General features: G+C 42.6%; 1 protein-coding gene across 1 annotated transcript; it reads right to left on the bottom strand.

Annotated features, from left to right (window-relative positions):
* Positions 1–2,015: 2,015 nt before the first annotated feature.
* WFDC1 (WAP four-disulfide core domain 1) lies at positions 2,016–14,003 on the bottom strand. Its single transcript, XM_063312683.1, has 6 exons — positions 13,578–14,003; positions 4,908–5,103; positions 4,456–4,539; positions 3,372–3,512; positions 2,547–2,588; positions 2,016–2,210 (listed from the first exon to the last, which is right to left on the bottom strand). The coding sequence occupies exons 1-6, from the start codon at positions 13,722–13,724 to the stop codon at positions 2,152–2,154; spliced, it is 669 nt and encodes a 222-aa protein (XP_063168753.1). The 5' UTR covers positions 13,725–14,003; the 3' UTR covers positions 2,016–2,151.
* Positions 14,004–18,917: the final 4,914 nt, after the last annotated feature.

Raw genomic sequence — 18,917 nt, 5'->3', positions numbered from 1 at the left:
ACTATTTGCATCTCCCCAGTGATCAGCTCCAGTGCGTCTAGACGAAGCTTTTGCACCGAGCAATCTGAAGGAAGCCCCGTAGAGCAAGGGATTGCTTTTTAGTGGTGGCGATGGTGGTGCGTCGATTTGCCCAACGTCTCTGAAGCCTCGCCAGAGTGAAGCATCCCTTCAAAGCTTCTCAGGACTTTGTGGGTTTTGCAGGAGCTTTGTGGTTTTTGCAGGAGCTTTGTGGTTTTTGCAGGAGCTCTCAATTTTATCAGATTTACTGAAAAGGAAGGTGACCCTGAATTTATGATGAAACCATGGTAGTCACTTGTGGAAGAAAAGTGCATACTACCCATCTCCAGAAACAGCTGTGTCCAACTATTGCAAAAGTGCATGCACTTTGGAACAGGGGCCTACTGTATGTTTGTTCCTGTCCCTCTGAAATGACTGATGCTATTGACAACCCCTGCTGCTCGAATTTCAATCACATTTACTGTATTTTTTACAAATGCACACTTTTTTTTAATGTTCGTATCCCAACAAGGTACCTTTGCAGTTGTGGTAAAGCATCTTCCTTTTATTCTTCTCACTGCATTCCTAGTAAGGACACTAGAAAGACTCTACAAGAGTGTTTCTCAACCTTGGCCACTTTCAGATGTGTGGACGTCAACTCCCAGAATTCCCCAGCCAGCCATGCTTGAGAGACACTGCTGTACAAAAACCCCTTTAAAAAAGAAGTCCTTTTTTCCTGCACTGACCTAACTCTTAGGAAAAGCCCAGTGGCTCTGCCTTCCCCCGGTCTTTGCAGAGAATCTCCTCTGTTTGCACAAGAGATCTGTATTTACAGAGGGAGTACAGCCTACACTGAGTGGAACAGTTAGGAGTCATACATATCTTTGTTGGGAACTTTGCCCAACGTCAAGCCACCTGTGTTTTTTTCTACCCCTAAGGCAAACCATCTTGGGCTGATTGATTGATTTCTTCATTTCAAACAGCTAAAACCTGGGGCCCAAAGTTTCTGAAACCACTTTCCTCTTAGCTGAAAAGGACATCCTTGTGTCACAGCGTACAGATCGGTGTGTGAAAATTGCACTGCCGGTGAATTCTCCTTGCTAAGATATGGGATAAAGAAGCTGCTTTTATGGCAGTCTGTCCTTGCAGACAAGCACTCTCTAGAGTTCTAGGAAGGATTTTTTTTTTTTTACCCAAGTACCTGGAATTTGAGATCTGCAATTGGACCCTGGAGATTTTTCACCTGCCAAGTGTGTTCTCCTTTCCTAAGCTAAGCTCCTTCCCTGATTCTGTCGTATAACCACAGCAACCTGAATTGCTCACTCCCAAATCTAATTTTGTATCATTTTAACCTTAGGGAAAAATCTACCTTGGGTTGCCAGTGGGTCAGTGGGAATTCGCAGATCACTTTGATTATTCATACAATCATAGAACCCTTCAGTTGGGAGGGGACATTTAGATCATCAAGTCCCACCCCTTGATCAGTGGAGGAAGTCAAGTTAAAACATTCCTGACAATGTTTTTTTTAGCTTCTGCTTGAATGCATCTGAGAAAGGGCAGCTTATCACCTCTCTGGGTCATTGGTTCCTTTGTCCAACTGTTCTTACTGTTAGGAAATCTGTATCTAATAAGGAAAAACAACAACTCCATTGTTATGCTCCCTCACAGGGAGTGTCACATTTGCTGTTGGAAAAAAGACACGCTGGTCAAGCATGGTGCCTTCACTCCATCAACATCCTGTGTTTGCTACACACAAAGAGGTGTCATTCATAAAGAGGCTTTGGATGAGATGATCATTCGTATGGGCAGAATTCCTCAAAGTCTGGACCAAATGCCCATATTTTACGTTTCCGTCTTGGAACACGTAGACAACACTGTTAAAGTGTAGAGATATTAGGATAGGCCACCCTTCTCCATCCTGGTTCTAACTAAGGACTGTAAGAGTGGAAGATCGCCCCCTTCCCCACAGTAGGTTTATTTGAGGTGTAATGAAAAGAAATTCAACATAGTCTGGAATGAACAGATTAAAAACTTATGTTCTCCTAGCTTATTATCACTTGGTAATGGTTATTCTTTGCCCATCCGACTTTATTATTGTCCCTTTGGCATCACACGTGACCAGTCAGAAGAATTCTCTTTAAGTTGTGGCTTGAATTAACCAAGGTGTTTCTGTGTTTGCTTCACGTAACCCACCACGTTATTGGAACTGCGTCCTGCAAAACAATGATGGAAAACCAAGCAGTAAAAATAGTTTAATTTTGAGATTTTTAGGAAGTGACAAGATGAACTAACTCCATTCCACTAAGCCAATTTCACTTCCTGTCCCGTTTTCGCTCATAGTGGCTGTTGTTTCCAGATCTTTCCCCCAAATCTATTCCCGTGTTTCTCTGCCTCTGCAACCCAACGGTCTATTTCCTGCTTACTTGGTAGGATGGAATGCTGAAGGATGATTTATATAACAACCATTCTACTGTAGATCAGTGTTCTTCAAATTGGTGCCCCCAGAAATATGATTTAGCCATGATCTCAATTTTAGTGCTGAAGCTTACCTAAATACTCCTTGTAGTATTTGGGTCTTAGGTTCCACCCATCTGGAGAAGGAAAAAGAAATAATCAGTTTAGTAAAGCTTCAACATCTTCCAAAATGGCCCAGTTGCACAGATAGCAAGCACTGTGAACATTCTTTTCTTGGTGTTGCAAATCTCTTCGAAAAGGAAATGACAAATCTAAGTTCTGGACCACCTAGGGGATATTACCTTTGCCTTAGGTTCTGAAAGTGAGAACCAGTTTGGTGTCGTGGTTAAGGCATCAGGCTAAAAGACCAGGAGGCCATGAGTTCTAGTCCTGCCTTAGGCATGAAAGCCAGCTGGGTGACCTTGGGCCAGTCGTTTTCTCTCAGCCCTAGGAAGGAGGCAATGGCAGACCACTTCTGAAAAAACTGGCCAAGAAAACTGCAGGGACTTGTCCAGGCAGTCGCCGAGAATTGGACATGATTGCACATATTAAAAAAAAGAAGAAGAAGAAGAAAGAAGAAAGAAGGTTGCACAGACACCTGGTCTCTGGAAGCCAGAAAGGCAGGAAATAGCACTGTTTTATTTCATGTTTTGTATCAGCACGAGCTTTCAAAGGTAATTCCAGATTTGGGGGAAATTATGGAGTATGGCGATGGGGCAAAAACGAGCTCCCTCAATTCTTTCTACACTTTGGGCCCAGTTCTTCCTCTTCCTCACCCCTTCTAGGGCAACTTTTAATGAACACGCCCACCCCCATGTCTGCCTTCTGCAAGACGTCATTATGAATATGACTTTAACGTACTATCTCACATGGCCATGAGGTATGGGTTCAGACCCCTCACATTCACACTAGTAACGTACCAGAGTTCCCACGTAGCTTGATGCACTGCCCCTGGTTGGGGATGCCCTCGGCCGCATTGCCAGGATGAATGATGTGGCATTCAAACCCTGTTGGACAATGCAGTGGGTCATCCCCATCCTCCGTGGTGCTGCATGTTTCAGCTGTGAAAGCAAACAAATCAAAATCAGTGATGGTCCGTTGTGTCTCCTTTGAGCCTCTTCCTCTTTTCCCTTCCTTATCCACTTGTCTGCTTCAAGGCTTGAGGGTTAGCCCCAAGGAGGATAATCGGTACCCAATCTTCCACTAATGGCCCATCCGCTTTTTGTGGGTTGGGTTTGGTTTGCAGAATTCTGCAGTGATGGATGGTTTCATGCTAACATTGGTGGTTCACCTCTCTTAGGCTGTGCTGATTAAACAGGTTGTTCAAGAAGACCAACGTCTTGGTACAAGAGCTTTTCCAAAGTTATTACTCCCTGGGTTCATGTGCATTTAAAAATAACTTGATGCAAAGGATATTAGCAGGTCATCACATATCTGCGTATGCCATCCAATGAGCTGCCTTGAGCACCATTTATTAGAAAGGAAATAAAGTTTGCTTTGCTGACTTCTATTAAGAAAAGGTTCAGTGATGGCTTGGCCCATTTTTTTCTGATGTGTTAACAATGCTGCAAGGGAGGTGCTCTTGAAAAGTAGCCAAAGTTAGCTGCTTCATGTTGACTCTTTTTTCTGGAGAACAACCACAGCTAGTGGTAAAACATATGCCAGGTACATTGGAAGTCTCGAATTTCTGACCCGTTCAATGACATGATTGGAGATCTTCTTCTGGGAACTGGGAGAGATGCTGAAAGTCAGGGTTTCCCACACTTTGCCATACCTGAACTCCCTTAAAAAAGAAATGGATTTGTGTGACCTTCCTGATGAATAAAACTGGTGGTGTTTTGATCCTCAGGGGGTCACAATCCACAGTCTAAGAATCCCTGCTGAAAGGGACAAGACAAGGCTGAACTAGGTGGACACGTAGTCTTCTTCTAAAGCAACCTCATGTGACATTACTCCATACATGGCTTTACTAGCTTTGTACCATTTTCTTGACTACTGCTGTACCTTGTAGAACTTCTTCTGGTCCATCCAGCAGCCAGCCATTTCCACCCAACCAGCGGGGCTTGGGCTGAATCAGCCAATCTAAAACTTTTCAAAGGAAAGATACAGAATATCTCTGATTACGAAGAACAAGCATTTACCAAAACGAACAGCCCACGCCAGTGGGTCGCCCCATGCCATATCAATGGTCCAATGATCCATGCCATGCTAATGGTTCCTGCCCTTCTCCATGCGTTCCTTTCATCCTTGTTGTAGAACCCCATAATAGCATCTTGGGAAACAATGAGTTCTACCAGTTTCCAGAGATGCTTCCATTTATCTTATGCCCACCCTTGTGGAAGACTTGAAGGACAATTTTAAAAAATATGCAACTGTTGCAAGGCTCCCAATGGCCAAGTGTCCCTTGGATCTACCCTGAGAGGATCTCCAGCATCTGATATTGTGGGCTGGCCTACCTGGGGGTGGTGGCACTGATTCTAGGCAGGCATAGATGCATCCATTGTAGCAACAACGTTTGTGCTTCTCGCACTCTGAATCCGATCGGCAGCTGGGTGCTTCACATGCTCTTTCTGGTAAGGTCTGTGATGGTGGTGGGCACTGGTCATTCTTTTGGTAATGTATGCTATGGGGATGAAGAGAGTCCTCATAGTCCTAGAAAAACAGCAGACCTTTTTATTCGATCCCCCTTCAGCATTTTTTTAAACACATTCCTCCCATCCCTTTCTGTCGAACTTACTACACATCTGTCCACCTCTGTAACTTGACAGATTGCTCAATGTTTTTATTAGTAGAAGGATATACAGGTAGTCCTCACTTAACAACCTTTTGTTTAGTGATGGTTAAGACTTACTGTAGTGCTGGAAAAAACGACTTATGACCAGTACTCACACAACCATCACAGTGTCCCCATGGTCATGTGATCACAATTTGGGTGCTTGGCAACCAGTTCTCATTTATGACTGTCGCAGTGTCCTGTGGTCATGTGATTGCCATTTTCGACCTTCCTGGCTGGCTTCTGGCAAGCAAAATCAATGGGGAACTGCGTGATTTGCTTAACACCTGTGGTGATTTGCTTAATGACTGCCACAAAAAGGTCGTAAAATTGGGTCAGATTCACTTAATGACCACTTAGTTTAGCAACTGAAATTCCAGTCCCAATTGTGGTCATTAAGCGAGGACTACCTGCAAAGCCTGCAAGGGGACAATGCTTTTCTTTACAATATCTGAAAGATTTTGAAGGTTGTTTATAATGCTTAGATATTCCACTAGGTGGCACTGGCTGGCAAGGACAGTTTTGCAGAGCCAACAGATTGAAGGTGGGCCCATGCAGAAACTGCCACAATGAGTGCAATGCTGATTAAATTTCATTTCCCCTGCCAAAGGAGATCACTGAAGTTTATTTATTTTTAGCAGTATTTGCATTTGGGCACAGATAAACAGGTTGAGCATAATCTAGAAACTTCCAAAGGACCCCTAAGCTCCCTATTTCCTGCATCACAAAATGATATTTGTGACTGGACTTTAAAAATTCATCTTTCTGTGCCTTTTTCATTATCTCTAACCAAAAAGGCACCATGTTGTTCTTTTTATGCTGTCTGTGAGAGAACAGTTGAGTGCCCTTTTGATTAGAGAAGCTAGATAAAGGTGAAACAGAGGAGTATTTAGATTTTAGGAGTCATAACTGTAATAATAATAATAATAATAATAATAATAATAATAATAATAATAATAAATATATCCATGACAGTATCCATTCTGAAAAGGGGCATTCCCGAAAATTTTTTATGGAAAAGGGCTGTGTGAATCATCCAAGAACCAGTTCAAATGGTTGACCTGATTTCAGTGACTCTAGCTGATCCAGTTCAGATCATTCATTAGATTCAGAAAGTCAACTCAAATTGACGAACTAAGTTGATTCCGTTTAACTATCAGGTCTATAAAAAGTGAACAGAGAAACCTGCACAGTTCTTCAAATCTTTGATCAACACCAAGACTCCTAATTGGATCTGACACACTTTGTCTGGGATTTGATGCAAAAGTGATGCAAAGAGATGATTGGATGGAATCAGAGCTTCAAATTGGAGGTTTGCAAAACACTATCCTGAATCCAAGGATAAAAAGGGGGAACTAAAGAGGAACAGATCCACGAAGACAATTGTTGTGTTAGGTATCTCTATTTATTCCCTATGCCAGCCTTTCTCAACCTTTTGACCCTGGAGGAACCCTTGAAATATTTTTCAGGCCTTGGGGAACCCCTGCACATTCAGGCTCAAATAGAGGCCAGAAGTTACAAAATCATTATCTTCGTTTCATGGGTAGGCCTGTAGAGATGCACGAACAGTGTTCTTAAACTAAAAATAAAGAATGAAACTTTCCTCTTTAATGTAAAGTTGCCCAAATTGGAAATAATTTTTCAAATAAATTGTGATCTCCCAGGGAACCCCTAGGGACCTCTCGTAGAACCTGAGGGTGCCATGGAACCCTGGTGGAGGAACTCTGCCCTATGTGTTGTCCTACCATAAATTCTTGTTTTTTATATGTATTTCTCTCCTTGCAACATAAGTCTTATGTGTGTGGTTTTTCTGTTTATTTGTTCAGTTGCTTCCGACTCTTTGTGACTTCATGGACCAGCCCACGCCAGAGCTGCCTGTCGGTCATCAACACCCCCAGCTCCCCCAGGGATGAGTCCGTCACCTCTAGAATATCATCCGTCCACCTTGCCCTTGGTCGGCCCCTCTTCCTTCTGCCTTCCACTCTCCCTAGCATCAGCATCCTCTCCAGGGTGTCCTGTCTTCTCATTATGTGGCCAAAGTATTTCAGTTTTGCCTTTAATATCATTCCCTCAAGTGAGCAGTCTGGCTTTATTTCCTGGAGGATGGACTGGTTTGATCTTCTGGCAGTCCAAGGCACTCTCAGAATTTTCCTCCAACACCACAGTTCAAAACCATCTATCTTCCTTCTCTCAGCCTTCCTTATGGTCCAGCTCTCACAGCCATACGTTACTACGGGGAACACCATTGCTTTAAGTATGCGGACCTTTGTTGTCAGTATGTGTGTGGTTACAGGCTTAAAACAACGAAGCACAGGGCTTAATGCCAGTTGGGTGGCCTGGTTTTTATGTCATTTTTTGCACACTCTTCCATTTTCAGCCGATGCATCAAGTGATGGAAAAAACAGATCCCTGCTGTAATTTCAGAAGGGAAAGGTGACACACGGATAAGGATTCCTCGCATGTACCATCTTGGTGTTTACTTGATTTGTTTCTTCCCATTTGTTGATTGACTCAGCTGTTGAATCACAGGGTACCCATGAGGCAAAACTTTGAAGCCATTTTCTATTTCTATGAGTTGAGGTTTCTTCAGCCAATTTTAGCCCAGCCAAATCTTCAGGTCACAGTGAGTTTGAAGGTTAGTTGGTTCATCTAGAACATATGAAAGTAGGAAGGACACTTTCTTGGAGGAGTTTAAAGGTCTTAAGGACTTCTTCGAGGGAGATGGGAGGCAACAATGTCAGAATAGTGGGTGTGACTGGGTGATCAAGACCCCACCTCTCCTTAATGTGCATTGTACACATTGCATGCATGTAAAAAGAGGTGGAGCTTTGATCACTTGGTTGCCACTGCCATTTGAACATTGTTCACCCTACCTGTGGACTTCCTTGGAAGGTCCTTTTTGTACTTATAATGTTTCTGAGAGACGACAGCCAGATATCTATGGAAAGCTTACAAACAACCCTTTGGAATGTCCTCATGGGCTTGAAGTAAGGAACAATGAATGAAAAGTATTATCTACCAAAACAGCATACTCTGGTGAGAAGTTTGTTGTTGTTTATTCGTTCAGTCGTTTCCAACTCTTCGTGACTTCATGGACCAGCCCATGCCAGAGCTTCCTGTCGGCCGTCACCACCCACAGCTCCCCCAGGGACGAGTCCGTCACCTCTAGAATGTCATCCATCCACCTTGCCCTTGGTCGGCCCCTCTTCCTTTTGGTGAGAAGTTATCTTCTGTAAATCCCTTGGAAGCAAAAACTGTACAAGAACATAAGTGGCCAGGTGCACAGTTCCTACACGTTCCCCTGTCTCTTCCACGGAAGAATTTCTTGCCAGGTTAAATCCTTGAAATCAGACATACGTGTCTCTTGGGTGCCAACCTCAATGGCACCAACATCTTCAAGGGCAATGTCACTTCATTTTTTCTTCACAGCTTCCCTACCTTGGCCCACATTCTCTTCTAATTAATCAGAGGCATCCTGGGTGTTTTTGCTAGCTCAGTGATACACAGATGACATGCAGCCAGGAATAATAATCCTTTCAAAAGGATTATTACTCATCTTTTCAGATGAGAAAGATTATATCCTGCAGGGATTGGGCACAAACCCAATTTAGGCGAGCATTATTCCTATTAGATAGTGCCATTCCTCCAGGCTATGTGGAAAGATGCTTTTAGCCAGCACATGTAAGTACCATCCAAGTACATCGTGTTTTCAAACTCGCTGTTGCTCAACAAACTTCCCTTCGGGTGAATTGGCTATAACTCCCACTGTTCTGGAGTGAAACAGACTGGACAAGATTATATAGTGGCAAGAACATTTCTAAAGGCCTAATTTGTACATTCCTAGTTTATTTCGTATCTCTCCGGCTGCCCTTGACCTCTGGAATGGAATCGTTTCAGAACAATTTTAAATCTAGGTATTGTGCTATTCCTGTAGTAGTGGAGATGTGTCTTCCACAACCTCCATCAGTATATATGGGAAAAGCATCTGGAGAAGCTTCTGCGCCATCTTCTTTTCCCCTCACATCACAATGCTATGACAGGAAGGAAAATGCTGTGGTCTGTAATTTGGCTCCCTCTCTGGAACTTGTTTTATCTGTGAACGTTAATCCTATATTCTGCCACTAGGGGTCTCCCTTTGCATATTTGTTAACTTTTGAGAAGCTAAGCAGGTGAGCGATATTGAGTCCCAACCCATGCGCCACCAGAAAGCATCCATGTATTCACTTATCCCAAAAGGGTTTCTTTTTTTTAATATATAATTTTATTAAAAGTTTTAAAACAGAAGACAAAAACTAATGTAAAGGAAGAAAAAAGAAAGAGAAAGGAATCAAAGAGAAAGCTAAAAGTGCAAGAAAGGGGAAAAGAAGTTTTACTCCCCCCCCCTTTTCTTGCACTTTTAGCTTTCTCCTTGATTCCTTCCTTCCTTTACATTAGTTTTTATCTTCTGTTTTTAAAAAGTTCCGTTCAATTATATTTTCTGTTTTAAAAAAGTTTTACTTTTCCCCCCCTCTCCCAATAGACTTTCTGTATTAAGAAGAGGCAGCCTTATGTGGAGTCCTTGGGGCTCTCTGAGCCTTTTTTTCTTGCAGACGTTTCATTGCCAGATATATGATATATAAGCGGAGAGCAAGGCCCACTCCCTCTTCGCACTGATGATGTTGCCTAGTCTGGCAATGAAACGTCTGCAAGAAAAAAAGGCTCAGAGAGCACCAAGGACCCCACAGTTCAACCCTGAGCTAAAAATATTCACTTCAATAGGCAGCCTCATGCTCAGATATGATTGAAGCCGCCTTCTCCAAGCTGAATCTTCCCATCCGATGAGATCGATTAGAGAGGGCTTACTGAGGATCCCAAATGCAAGGGAAAGCTACCTACAGGGACTCTATCTGTAGCTTCTATAGCAGTGTTTCTCAACCTTGGCAACTTTTGGATGTGTGGACTTCAGCTCCCAGAATTCCCCAGCCAGCATATGCTGGCTGGGGAATTCTGGGAGCTGAAGTTCACACATCCGAAAGTTGCCAAGGTTGAGAAACACTGTTTTACAGGGATTTTGATAGCTTCTACAGGGACCCTGTCTAGATCTTCCTATCCCTGCAATAGCGAACCCCAGATTTCCAGACCAGCCCCACTCCATTATATTTCCAAATAACCATGAAAACTTGGTTTTTCAGAGAGGTCCCCAGGCGGGGTGTGGGGGATCAAGATTCTGCTGCCTGAATGGTGATACAGCAAGGGCTTCTTACTGTTAGGGCCATGCTGTTGTTTTTGTATATTTTAATTTTTATGTTGTTAACCGTAAGCTGCTTGGAATGTGGAACGTGAAATTGGACTGAGAAATAATGGAAAGGAATTGGAAGCCGAACTAATGGAAGCAAGGGGTCTGGCTTATCTATGCACGTGCCAGGAGGTTGGAGAGGGGTGGGGGCTCTGTCATCTGTTCCCAGATGTGCCTGTGATCAGGGCCTGACTCTGGGGTGGGGAAGGCTATGTGACTAACCAAGCTTCCCTAACCACAAGGCACTGACGCCAAGCTAATTGCCATTCCAAAGTCTCCACTCCAAGAAACTACACAACTGCTGAAATAGTTAGCCAATAAGAAGCTTTGATCTGCTGATGATCTGTTTTGATAACTGTTGTCAAACTGTATAAAATTGCCACTTGCGATGTGCTTGGGGTTGTTCCCCCTTAATGGGGAGACCCTATTTCTTCTAGACGTCCTGCATAAACAGCTGCTTGATTCCCCCGCTCTGCATGATCAGTTGGCTGTTAAATTGCGCCGGGCGAAGAACCAAGAAGCCTGCATTTTGCGTGCAACAAAATCTTTGGAAAAGAAGTGGCATATAAGCCAAAGTAATAATAGTATCCTGGTGCAAACGTCTACAGGAAGTATGTCTGCTTGAACCTGTTTCTGAGTAAACATATTTTCAATACAGTAATATCTACGCACTCATTCTTGGCTTGTTAACTTCCAATAATCACAGTTTGGGAAGAGATTCTGCCTGTAAGCAGTGGGACGCACACCGGGTACCTCCATCTTGTTTGATGGACAGGTCTGAAATAAACTAGATTCTCCAACAAAATCCTCTCAAATGTTCAGCGGAGAACACTTTCCACCACCCTTTTTACAAAATAAGTTTCCCTTCTTAGTAATTCTCAGGGCTTCTTGCTACAAAGAGAGGAAATGGTCTTTCAAAGAAACTGCGATAAAAACACCTTGCCATTTTAACCTCAAACAATCCTCCACGCACTTTGGATTTCCACCTGCTCCACAGTCAACTTCCTCCCTTGGGAATTCAGCTCCACCCAACACCACAGAGTTGAGTTGGCGCATCCTTATGCTTCCCCAGAGTCAGCTCAGAGTGTCTTTCACTTTGGGACTTGGGGAGATGTGTGAGGAACAGCATAGAGGCTGTTTGAAAAAGGAGCCAAGTTGTATTTGAACACAGAATGGGAGTTTCTTGCCCTGGAACCCTCCAAGAAGGCCCTAAGACTTGATTTATTTTGTTGAGTGCGCTTTGCCGTGGAAATTCCAGGGCAAAAACCCTGAGGATGTTGAGAACTGCGTTTGGAAAACCGTATGAATTTTGGCACAGTTTGTATCATCAGTGGACATGGGCGTGGGATGTAACAGAGCTAAGTTCACATTGTGCGAAGAAGGATTTTCTTTTGATGGTTATGAATCTCGACAATCGTATTTGCCAGGTAGACACCAAGATTTCCCACTGAAAGATGTGGGGGAATATTTCTCTGGGGCTGTTTGGAACCTGCATGATATTTTTTAATCCTGGAACTAGTTCCCTAGTCCTATCTTTGGCCTTCTAAAGAAAGGACAGAGACCAAGTGCATTGTTAGGGTTTAATATCAGTAATCATGACTTGTAGGGCAGCCATCTAAGAAATTAATAACATATCTGATCTTAGGCACGTTGTCCCATTGTGTCTGAAAGACCTTATTTCCTAATATTTATTCCAGAGTTAATTCTGCCTCTGTTTTCATTCTGCTTTTTTCCCTACCAATTATTTATTTATTTGTTTGTGTGTTTGTTTATTTTTGAAGAGATGTTTGAAAACAACATCATTAATTCATGATTTTAGTTGGTTTACTGTATCTCACTAACCAAAGGATTATTGTGGTCCCTTAAAGACTGACCCATTTTAGGAGCACATATGCATTTCCAAAGTGGATGTGAGCCACAAAGCATGCAGAATAACAAAATCAGTTAGCATTTAAGGTGCCACAAAACTCTCTGGACTGATCATTTGATTATTGGCTAACTCCCTGCAAATTTATGCAAACTGTTTTCCCAGGAAGAATTCAGTTCTCTTTTGCAGTTTCGTAAACACGTACTTCAGAGTAAGTTTCTATCTGATTCTCTTAGGACTGATATTTGAATGGTTACATACTGGGATGCCTTAAACATCTGCAAATATTAAAACAGTCCAAAAGAGGATGTGTAACACAGATTTCAGCTAAAGAAGCTATTAAAACATCCATCTATAAATTAAAAGCACAACACAACGGCCACACACACACACACACACACAACCCCAAGACCCAGTATGTAATTAAAATATAGCTCAGCTTGGGCAAATAGGGAAAACATAATCACAATTTATCACCCTAAATTCCAAAAATATTAATATTTCCAATTAAGCAAGCTAAGAGAATTAGCAATGTAAAGATCCCATGGTTAATTGAACAGAGAAGTGTAAAATATCAGGGCAAGTTACTTACTTACTCAAAGTAAGATAAGTATGTGTTGGATACAGAGACCACACCAAAGTGGCATCTTGCCTCTATGTGGAAATCAGAAGAAATGAGATAAAAAGAAAAATATATATATTTTGCCCTTCTTTAGGGGGTTTCTTGCTTGATTAGACACCATCCCCTTTGACAGAGAATATTTCCCCAGATGTGTACAGAGGAACAAAATCCTTCACAAGCCAGAAGCACTACCTGGTTTGTCAAAATCTCTGAGTTCTTGGGATTTAGCACAGAAAATGAATTATGACAAAGGCCTGATGGGGATGGTACTTCCAATTAAGCCAACTGATGACAAAGGCTTATTCTGAATATAAAAGTTGACAGAACTTAGCCAAGTGTGGAAGTTCCTAATCACTGAATTCTTTTTGCAAGTTGGAAGAGAAAACTGAAAGGAGACTCATTCTAGGTTTTTTCCCTTCGAAGACCCACAAGCCACCTTGAAAGCTAACTATCAATCCAACATTCCAGGCATTTTCCCTGTTGTTATGCACTGGGCAGAAGGTTGGAGTAAATGCCTCAGAGGCTCCCCGCAACATGATACAGTCCTCCAGGTCCCCCTTTCTGCCTCCGGAATGCAGGTTCTACTCACATCGTATTTCTCCACCAGCTTCAGTGGTGAAGCCTTCAGTTGTCTTCTCCAGCGCTTCTTTGCATAGTTCCAGGGTGGGTAGAGCAGGAACAGGAAGCATAAAGTTGTCGTAAAGAATGTGGTCCAAAAATGCAGTTTGTTCCCCATTCCAGCTCTTGCTGCCCCTTGCAAATTTGCAAAATTGCAAATCTTCTGGAGGATGGAAGTTGCTTCTGAGTTCTTTGAAGGAGAAAAGAAGAAGGGAGAAGCGAAATGGAAGTTAATTAGTCACCCGAAGTCAAATTCTCTTCCCTCCCCAGTGATTTGTCCTTAAAAGGGGTCAAGGACTCAGGTCTGGGGCCAGAAAAGATGCCGTTGGGTTGCCAATAAGTTTCTTGCTCCGAGTTCGATCCATTCCTCTGATCTTGCAGTTGCTCACAAATGGTGTCGCCCACCCCCACCCCACCTGGCTTTCTAAGGAAAGATAGATGAAAAGATTATTTTTAAACCTTTGTTTCAACATCTGGCTCTCCCAGAGAGACGCAGAGAGAATGTGAGCAAGAGAGAGGGGGGGCCATTCAAATTAGGAGAGAAAGCAAGGATCGGATGGCAGCTGCTGTAAGCGGAGAAAGGAGAAAGCTGAAAAATAATAATGATAACAACGGTAAAAGGCTCTCCAAGGGATAGGAAGTTGGAGCACACAGCTTTCCCAGGCAAGCCCATCACAGCTGTTGAGGGCTTTCTCTTCATCCTAGTTTGTTCTTTTGAGGGCTTGTGTCCAGCCAGGGTGTAAGAAAATAGCCTTTTCTAAAACCAGCATCTTGTTTCAGATGGCGGGCCAGCCAGAGGCTTTTGAGAATCTAAAAGAGTCCTGCAAGGAATCCAGATTTTTCAGCATCTTCCAATTGGGCCAGCAAACAACAGAGAATCAGATATGGCTGTAATAACCAAGATAAAATCAAACCTGGATAAAGTCAAGCCTAGATAAAATCAAACCTAGATAAAAAGCAAACAGCCACTTTGTTGATTCCTATATAAGCTATTTTTATTTGTACTTCTGATGTGTTTTCAATAACACATCTGAGACAAGGAAACTCCTAATCTTGGACAGACAAGGAACAGGGTTGCCATATACAGGTAGTCCTCATTTAGCGACAGCCTCAGACAGCAACTGTTCGCAGTTATGATGATGATGAAAAAGTAACTTTGTAACCATTCCTCACATTTACACCCTTGGCAGGTCTGTAAAGCAAAGGAAAGTCGAAGTAAGATCACAAGCACAAATGTGGTTTCACTTAGTGACTGCTTTGCTTAATGACCCAGTTGCTGGCCCCAATTATGGTCACTAAATGAGGACTACCCGTATTATCAAGTACTCTATTATTGTATTTTTTGTTGTTTTCTTCTGGGTGGTTTTTAATGTTATATTTGCCTCCCAAAGTCACAGCTGGTGAGACAGGTTGCTTTATAAATCTGTTTAACAAATAAAGAAACTTGATAACATTTTAGCACTTCCTTTATCAACCAGTTATTGTTAACGTTATCTGAAATGTGTTGAGGAGTGTCAATAAATATTTATGATGATTTATACTTTGTACCTCTATCTCTACAACAGTAGATCTGTGCAGTATGGCAGAAAGACAGCAACGAAGTTTGCATATTTTGATAAGCCATCGTTTATTGAACCATGGTTTCTTGGATAAACCGTGATACACGGGATGTCCCCAAAGGCTTGCAATCTGGAATGCATTAGGAGGGATGACAGGGAAGGAAAGAAGAGAAATACAGAGGTACAAGTAAAAGAGAAGAATTAATAATCCTCCCCTCCAACTTCAGTGAAAAAAAGGTAGTGTTATTTCTGGACAAGTCCGGGCTGTCAAGTCTGAAGGCCTTGTTTGTATTTCTTTGCACAACTGTGCACTGCATGAAGTAAGCCACGTGTGTCTTATTAAGGAGGCACCCTCCTGGAAGGATGAATTGGCGTGGAGGCTTTGAAATGTACAAAGGGTTCTTGCATCTGAAAGAGGAAAATAGTAAGAGTGTGGAGTTTGGATGGAGGAAATAAGTAGAATAAAATGGGCTACCTCTTGAAGAGGCATGCTGAGACTCCTTTATAGAAGCCACTGGTTGATTTGGGGCCAATCATGCTGTTTCAGCCCAATTCACCCTTCATGGATTTTGTTGTGGGGGTAAAACAAAGAGAAATCTTCATGGAAGCTCCTAGAAGAAAGGCGGGTGATAAACCTACCAAAGAAACACTGGGTGGGTGAGGAAGGATCTTACTGGTCATGGAACCTCGTTAGGGAACATGCATTTGGCCCTTTCTTCTTGCATAAATTAGTAATGGCCAGTTGAAAGTATGTTGTTGTGCTGGACTTCTACTTGGCAAGTTATTATGATGTCTGGATTTGGGACCTACTGATGGGTGGAGAGTACCACCAGCCTCCAAATATGGATGCCCACCAAACAGCATGAAGACATCCTGCAGCATAATCTTGTTCTGGGTGCCTCTTGTAGGAAAGCTGCAGTAGCACCACAGGAGGACCACTGCTGTCGGGACTTTGCAACATCACACTAGTCAGTCACCCGTAACCAGAGACAAAGGACTTTTGTCAATGACGCCTGTCGGGGATTTGTTCAAAGACTGCCCAGGGTCTGACTAAACGGGGAAATTGCTCTTTGGAAGAGAAGCCTCTTTCAAAATTAGTTTATCCATCTTCCTACATTATCACGTTGCAGAATAAACCATGGCATAGAGCCTGATTATCTGAGGGACCACCCATCTTCCATGGTTTCTGCTGGCCTGATATGTTTTGAAGAGTGGGGCTGCTCCAGGTCCCTTCATTAAAAGCCATCATCTTGAGGGACCGAGGAAGTATGCCTTTTCTGTCACAGCTCCCACCCTCTGGAACAGCATCCCAGATGCTGCCCACTTTCCTGGGTTCCAGAAAGTCCTTAAGACAGGGCTCTGTTCCCAGGCCTCAGTTTAATGTGTTTGGAGGGGGCTCCTGGCCTGCTTTTTATTATTGTTGTGGCTGTTTTGAGTCCAGGCTGTCTCAGTTTTGTTTCGGCTTTTAACTCCTTTGAACTGTGTTTTGGATTTTGTAAGCTGCCCAGAGTCTGTTGGAGTGGGTGGCCACAACAAATTTAATGAAATAAATAAGTGAAGGACTACATTGCAAGGATGGCATTGTCCAGGCTTCTCAGTTAATTTCTGGAGGTACGTCATCTTTTGCAGAAGTAGCCATTTGACAGCGCTGATGATTTATTATTTTTATATCTTCCTTTACTCCATAACACTTTTTCCTCCAAGTTTCAGCAGAGCGATCCTGTAAGTTGAGAATATATGGCACAATCACCCTGGGCGGGGATAAATTAGATAAATAAATAAATAAATAAACTTTGGATCTGTGCTTGGATTTAAGAGCAGCTATTTGTTCAAAACTGATTGAATTATTCAAGCAGCTTTTATGATCAATCAGAACATTTATTCTTATTGAGATCCTTACTTAGACCAAGAAAATAGTTTCTAACTTGCTGTTGAGCTGTTCTGCTAATTTTGAGTCTCATCTATGCCATCTATTGCAAGCAACACCATCAGCTTTTATCAATATTTCAACTTGAGACAACATTTGTCAGCAACACATTCCTGACTCCTTTCCTTTTAAAGTTGTTTGGAGGAAGGCATTTCAGCTTATCTAAAATTAGCACAGATTCAGGATTTTTTTGTTTATTCCATGCATGGATAATATCATCATCTCAAATACATTTGTGAGATGAAAAAAGACAGACGAGGTTTAATTTGGAAGCACTGAATATTTATATAAAATGCAAAATTATCTGCTACATTGAATAGCAAGTTAAGAGTCCTCATTTCCCCGCAAGTTGCCTGGGAATTGTTTTTGTGAGCAGAAGTGCAAAACAGATGTGACAATGGGTGGGTTCATGCCACAAGCTAAACTGTAGCTTGCTTAATCATGGTTCATTGAATATAACCACAACTGGCTAGGCTTACACAGCACTCTAGCCCATAAACCTTGGTATGCTAAGCACAGTGCATGCTGTTGGACATGTGATTCCCATCCACCAAATTGTTTTTCAGTTCTTGCAAAATGAGAATTTGCAGATCAAGCAAATCACAGGGTTGATACCATATTGCAGGAGTGTTGGTGTAAACTGCACAAATGGATGTTCTGCAGAGTTCATACCCTCCTCCAATTTGTAGAAGGTAACTTTGTGAGGAGGCAAGTGGAAACTTGTCCCTTTAGCACACGTTTATGTAAATATGTGCGTATGAAAACAATAGCCATGGCTGCTGAGAAACATTTTGGACTATTGAGACCAATGAGGAAACATTGATCTCCAATGAGGAGAGCCGGTTTGGTGTACTGGTTAAGGCACTGGGCTAGAAACCAGGAGACTGTGAGTTCTAGTTCTGCCTTGGGCACAAAGCCAACTGGGTGACCCTGGGCCAGTCTCTCCCTCTCAGCCCTAGGAAGGAAGCAGTGGCAAACCACTTCCTAAAATCTTTGAGAGCCAGTTTGGTCTAGTGGTTAAGGCTCCAGGCTAGAAACCAGGAGACTGTGAGCTCTAGTCCCGCCTTAGTCATGAAAGCCGGCTGGGTGACCTTGGGCCAGTCACTCTTTCTCAGCCTCACCTCACAGGGTTGTGTTGTGGGGAAAATAGGAAGAAGAAGGAGTATTCAGTATCTTCGCCACCTTGAGTTATTTATAAAAATAATAAAGGCAGGATAGAAAATAAATAAATAAACAAACAAACAAACATTGTTGTTCTGGGCCCTCGCAATTTTCCAACTGGTGTCTGCATTAATAAGGCTCTTTTTGTCATAATAACTGCCTTGCTGAAAGAATGATTTCTGTGTGTGCATTAAATAGATTTATAACCTTAATTGTAAGCAGGCTACTGTAACAGGCCAGTTTTAGAAAGTCATAAAACTTAGAGAGAGAAATTTCTCAGATCTTCAGCTGAAAAGTCTGCCTCGGATAAGAATAGAACAGGGTTATTATATCTGGGCTGCAAAAATCCAGACAGCCAGGAGGGGGTGATACAGTTTCTTTATTTTTTGGTCCCATCCCAGGGACGATCACTGGTTTCAAAATGGCAGGTGCAACTGGGCGATTGACATCTGGACCCATTTTAAATGCATGCAACACGTGTTAAAAAGGTGTGAGCCTTGGATCACCCAGTTGCATCCACCATTTGGAAGCCAGTGAGCTCTGCTGTGGACACCCCGGTGCCATCTAGTGATTGTCTGAATTTTTGTACTACAGTACAGAAGCCCTGAGTAGAGGCAAATACATACCAGTGGCTGTTGCCTCATGTTATTTCCAACAATGTGGG

This window comes from Candoia aspera, chromosome 11, assembly GCF_035149785.1.
Source record: "Candoia aspera isolate rCanAsp1 chromosome 11, rCanAsp1.hap2, whole genome shotgun sequence".
NCBI lineage: Eukaryota > Metazoa > Chordata > Lepidosauria > Squamata > Boidae > Candoia > Candoia aspera.
The sequence above is the reverse complement of the archived record's forward strand: the minus strand, read 5'-3'. Positions and strand labels throughout refer to the sequence as shown.